The sequence below is a fragment of the Carassius gibelio genome, chromosome B5, assembly GCF_023724105.1.
Source record: "Carassius gibelio isolate Cgi1373 ecotype wild population from Czech Republic chromosome B5, carGib1.2-hapl.c, whole genome shotgun sequence".
Classification (NCBI taxonomy): Eukaryota; Metazoa; Chordata; class Actinopteri; order Cypriniformes; family Cyprinidae; genus Carassius; species Carassius gibelio.
In genome coordinates, this window is record NC_068400.1 from 36,639,119 (window position 1) to 36,645,365 (window position 6,247).

Consider the following 6,247-nt stretch of genomic DNA (forward strand, 5'->3'; position numbering starts at 1 on the left):
ATAAATAATGAGAGGAAAATGATGCTATTTGACTTCTCACCAACTCCACAAACCGCTTCATAAGCCAAATGCTGGGTGGGACGGGTCCATTCCAGACCGCTGATGGCTTCCAAAAAAAAAAAAAAAAGCGACAGAGGAGATTCTTTTACACAGCTGATGTTTCGATGCACAAGAACAAAGTATCTCTCTTTGCCAGACTCATGCATTTTGGATGCACCATGGACATGGGCTGTTATGTGGACCTAGAACAAAATGCTTTTTCCACCATCCTACAGAAGACAGTGGTGTTATGTGTCCAGAAGATGGGGAAAACATCTGCTGTCATGTGCAGAGGAGCAGTGATAGAATTTACTGAAGTGTGATGAAGAGATGCGACCTGTTCCTGACAGCAGATAATAAATTTGTCACAGTGGGTGATTGTCATGGGATAAATTAAGATGGCTTTATGTAATAATGTGGCCATGTTACAATAACCCAGCATCTAACTCATTTAAATGTGGTGTTGGTTGGTGAGCTAGACCTGTTTGCAATCAGCTTACAATAGAAACGATTACATATCTGCCCTTTTAAGCACATCTTAAAAAGACCACAAAACATAATTACTGATTCACTTAAAGGATTAATATTTATCCACGTATTTCCCTCCTCACCTTTGCAATTATTCCACTGCTTCAATGTCAGTTCTTTTCTCATAGCAAAAACATTGCTTATTGCTTCTTCCCTGTGGCCAGCTGAAGGTCAAACATCATTATCCTGTTCTGTTGCTTTAATTGGAAGTCAGGCAACATTCAGATGGGTCTCATATGAGCAAAAAAAACATAAAATCAGAGAGACAGAAGAACTACTAATTATCTCAAAATCATTTCTGTGGGAAAAAAATTAATAATAGTATAATAAAATAATTATCAGACTTACTGTATCGACCAGAATTTGAATATCATTGCATCTTAACTATACACCTGGGCAGTGGTTTTCAACCAGCAGGCTGGGGCCCACTAGGGGGATTCAAGATAACTTGGAAAATCTTCAAAATTATGTAGGCTTTGAATATCATTGAAGATTGAAGTAACACATTAAATTAAACATAAACATTTTAAAGAATATAACTGAAATAATCATAAACCAATAATTTTTGTTTTACAACTGCTCAAGAGCAGCATTTTTTAGTCTAGCAAACTCATAAAATTATACACTCAAACTGGACCAAAAAAAGGTTTTTGCAATAAATTTGGGATGTAACAATTAACTGCGAGCTGGTTGAAAATCAATTAAAATATGTGACTATTCAAAACAAGTTTTGAAGTTTAGATGGTATTTTTTCTTTAAATCTTGCCTCTATATAATGCATATTAAAGTTCATAAATGCAGCACTGTTTTGTTTACAGTGGACACCAAGGAACCGCTTTAAGTTCCACCTGATGGCAGAGAGTGGATATGTGGCTCATTCTCCTTGTCTGCTGCTTTCATGCAGATATTTTTATGTAGGCCTATAGTTTCACAAAACTGAAGTCAAACCATTCTGTTTTTGCTTCAAATTTCGAAATTATAAAATCTAATTTCGATTAAAAACTGCTCATGTTCCAGAATCTTTGTTTGGATAATGATTAAAATACAGTTGTTGCCTCTAATTTTTGTTCATATGAAGAGATTTATTTTGTGTTACTTATTTATTTGATTTGGGGATAGTTTTCCATTTTCTATTTAGTTTTGCTATTTACATGTACATTATATTTAAATTTTGCAATTTAGCAGGTCGCTTTATGCAAAGCGACTAACAAATGAGGATAATAGAAGCAATCAACACCAACAAAAGAGCAATAATATTCTACATTAGTATATTACATTATTATAGTTATATTTAAATTTCACAAAGAAATGTGCAGCATTTTGTCCAAGCAATTATAAAAGGACACATTTAATTTATAATTTGTCTAAAATCTAATTTTGTTAAAATAAATAATAATAATAATAATAAAAATTGTGAATCGAATCAAATCAAATCGTGAAATCAGAATTGTGAATCGAATCGTATTTTAATCATACAACAGTCTAACCTGAATCTTTATCCAGTTTCCAAAGTATAATATGGAAACACCATTCCAATGCTGTAATGTAAGTTTAATAGAAGTATATACACCTTTTTCACACGTGAACTATGATTCAGCCTAGCCCAAAGCAAGGCAAAATGTGACTTTTTGATTCAATTCTACACACATCATGTTTTCAATGTTTACTTGTTCATTGTAAAACAGTTCAGAACATGTACTGCAAGATTCTCTAACCGACAGTGCATTCACTGCGTGTAAGGACGAAAATCGACCTTGAACACCGCCATTTGGTTATGCATTGTGCCATTTCATTTAGAGCTACCTTTTTTGCACCTTTAATATCTGCAGGGTGCTTTCAATGCCAGCGAAGAATATACACCCTCACTGTGAAGCCGCATGACAAACTGTCCTACTCATTCTAGAAAAGGGCTTTTTTATCTGGACCATGTATTATAAATTCGATTAAATTAGAAAACTCATTTTCTTCATCACACTAGAACCCCATGGACTCCAACAACACCTGATAAAATGAAGGAAGGGTTCATATAAAGGACACTTTCCTCACTCCTTCAAAGCTAATAACCCTTACTTCCGATAAACAATATAAAAAAGTTTGATATAAGCGGTATGTTTAGGAAACAACTGAATTTTTATTACAACCCATTTTATAAAATAGATGACTAGACAACACCGTATTTTCAATAAATAAGAACATGTCTGGAATTTAGGAGGTTTTTAATCAGCATACGTATTCATGGTGCATTGAGGAATGCTAGTATTGCTGTAAATATTGCTGGGAGTCTAAACTTCAGCTTTGCTACTTAATGCCTGTGAGCAGAAATGGAGATGGATTGTGAAAGATAATATCATATCATATCCCTGGGCTTTGGCAAGGCATTTTCCTCTCCATAAGCTTCTCCATAAGTGTGGGTTTTGTCCCTCCCAATGGAAAAACAGTATTGGAGAGGCAATGGGCTGTCACTTCTGCCTTGGGTTGCTCTGATTATGGAGACAGAAGATTCTTCTTCTCTTTTTATGTTAGAATAAAACTTAACAACTGCTTGTTAATACAAATTATATATGCTAAGATTTACATCAAAATCTATTTGATCACAAATTCTGATGTAATCAAGGCTCTCCATTGCTGTGGATAGGACAGTCCACAAAGATGAACCTCAACAGAATGTACAACTGTATTGCAGGCATTTGCACAGGAGTCTTGGAAAAATAAAAGGTTTAATCAGAGGTAATTCAAAGGTGATTCTACACTTACAGAGCCACCTTGTGGTGCACTGATGATTTTCTCTGCAAGTTTAGACAAACCAACCACCCACCTTGTGCAATTTCCTTGCCCCTAATACTAAGAATCTGGTTTAATTTTAAATACTTTGCATGAGGCAGGGAGGCTCACGTGTGAATGCTGATGGGAAATAATGTTCAAATGAGCAAACTTTGAAGTTGTTCTACTCCCTTATCATTGAAAACCACAGCAGGACGGTTCGGACTATGATGCATCTATAATGAATGAATGCAATAAGAGTGATGCTGTTATATCTGGCATTCCTCTCCCCTTATACCATTTCCCACTGGCTAGCTGGCAACCAAGAGACTGCTAATTCGTAAACGCCATAATAACAAAAATTAAAGATGAGCCTCTTTTCTCTGCACAGAAAAATAGTGTCAAAAAACATCAATAATTCACATCTTACTCTCTCTCTCTCTCTCTGGTCTCTCCTAACTGTTTATTAGCCCACTTTGAAAAGAAAACTTATCATGTATTTCTCATCTTTAATCCTAAATTATAATTATAGAACTTAATACAGGCAAATAGACAAGTTCAAACTAAAGGTATAAGATTGGGCTCTTCACTAACTATAGCAAATGTCATCTGTAGCGGACAAAGTACATATCCAGTGTTAAAGAAAAGGTAAGCCACTTATTACGGAAAAGACATCTGCTTTTGTGTCACGTATTTGCACTCCAAGGAATATGAAAGAGAATATTAATGCTGCCATTGTTCTGCACAAAGATGATCTAAGCAGCACCTGGAGGAGAAACTTTAAAGGAACAGACTCATTTCAAAGGCTTAATGTACAAAAAAAAAAAAAAAAAAAAGATTAAATACTTATATAAGAAAATGCTTAATGCATTATTTAATTTAATAACAATGACTAGAAAAATAAAACAAATACCAATAGCTGTTCTTCAGTTCCTAAAAGCAATACAAGTCACATTTATGTATATGCTGCATTATATGCACACTGTTTTAAAGCAGCTTTACAGTAATGAAAATAACTGTTAATATTGTTACAACAAGTGTTCCTGTAGCTCAATTGGTAGAGCATGCACTGTAAGTCGCTTTGGATAAAAGCGTCTGCTAAATGCATAAATTTAATTTTATTTAATTTACAACTGTTAATACAAATATTATGAAAACAAAACATGCATTAGAATACTTTTGATTACTTATGTGTGCAATTGTGCTTTTATGGAGAGTGTCTACTAAACTTACAAAGACTGTAGAAATTAAATGGAAAAAGTTTATAAAACATTCTGCTTCTTTTCTTTGTTTATTCAATGTACTGTACAGAACAACCTGGACCCTAAATGTAAAGAAAACCTGCTTCAGCAAGATCATTCAATCAACAAGGATTCTGAAATGAAATAAATAATATAGGCTATGCACAAAACTAAACTAATGGGCTTTGCAAAATTGTTTTAACATGTCTCCTAGTAGAATACATAAAACTGCTAAATGTATTAAGTCTAAATCAATTGCCCGTTCTCTTGGCTAGATAAATGACAGGTAATAATCCCACAATTGCCTAAGGCACTACATTAAATCCTAATATATTCAAGAGGTGACACTACTACAATCAAACTGTCTCGGTAAATTACACAGATCACAACAGGTGAAAACAAAGATCAAAGCGCACTTGGCTGAAAACTGACACTGTCTGCATCGACGGGGTTCTCAGGACTGTATAGTGATACATAATTGATCGTTTGCAGTAAATGAAACAGCTGTGAGATTGACGAAACCGAGAGCAATCTGTCAACATTGCCTCGTGCCACAGAAATGTACCTTTTTGGGGTCACCATTGCTTCTTGGCAAAACAAAAAGCATAAGAAAATGATACTGATGAGGTCTCTCAAATGAAACGCCAGGTTCGACACTGTGAAGTGTATTTACTGTTCATGTGTCCCTTATCATGTAAACGTCACAGCACGCAACACATTCATCGAATTCGCGCTACAACTGGCTTTCGTGCGTCACAACGTCACGAAATCAGAGAAAGTGTAACGCTACCATTTCATTTAAGAGTACGAAGTATCCGGTATACTAATGTTGTTAGTGTGTTTAACAAGTGTGTCCAACAGTATCAAGAGAATGGTTCGTTTGGAGTCGCGCGTATCGCCGCTAAACAAACTAGCACGGACTTTGACTTCCGTTTTGATAAACATACCTGTAACTCTAAGCTGTAGTCCTCGTATAAGTGTGTCGGGTATACGGTCAGATGGTGCTGCACTTGGAGAGAGAAGGTGTAATCCATTGACTGTGTGATGTGGGCGCGTGTGTAGAATAGAGGATGCTCGTGTACAGCTGCCTGCGGTCCTTTAGTTCAATTGCAGAGCGTTCTCCGCCCCGCCGTCCTCCATTGGTTGGATGGCTGGAGTAGTTTTTTTGTGTGTGTATTTTTTCTTTTTCATTTTTTCTGCAGTGGTGGCATTACAAGATGGGATTCATTGCACAAATGACAAGGATCAGAGACAAATTGAAAGATGAATGTAAAATAAGCCAGCAGATGTATTTTGCTATTATACTAGTCACTTGTAAAAACATTGAAAACAGACCGCAGCAATCAGTTCTGCACCTGTTTTATTACATTTTACGTTATTTAGTAAATAAAGAAATATATGTGCAAAAAAATTACAATTTTCTGCAATTTGTACTCCCCCAGACCAAGATATAGATGAGTTCGTTTCTTAATCAGAGCAGATTTGAGGCCTTACGTTGTAACACTTTATAATAAGCCTATTTGCCAGCTATATAGTTAATTCATGGTTTATAAACTGTAGTTAATTCATTAATATACTTTTTACAAATAGTGAGTTCTTCATGGATCATCACTGTAATTAACCAAATATTATTATTGTTAATTAGTTCATATGTAAAGAGTTATAGATAATGCTTTGGT

General features: G+C 35.1%; 1 protein-coding gene across 1 annotated transcript in view; it reads right to left on the reverse strand.

Moving 5' to 3' along the window:
- LOC127958023 (zinc finger matrin-type protein 4-like) overlaps positions 1-5,755 on the reverse strand; it is a 76,308-nt gene extending 70,553 nt beyond the window's left edge. Inside the window, exon 1 of the mRNA XM_052556805.1 lies at positions 5,516-5,755. Within this exon, the coding sequence (XP_052412765.1) occupies positions 5,516-5,602 (87 nt within the window). The 5' untranslated portion in view covers positions 5,603-5,755. The remainder of the gene's footprint in view (positions 1-5,515) is intronic.
- Positions 5,756-6,247: the final 492 nt, after the last annotated feature.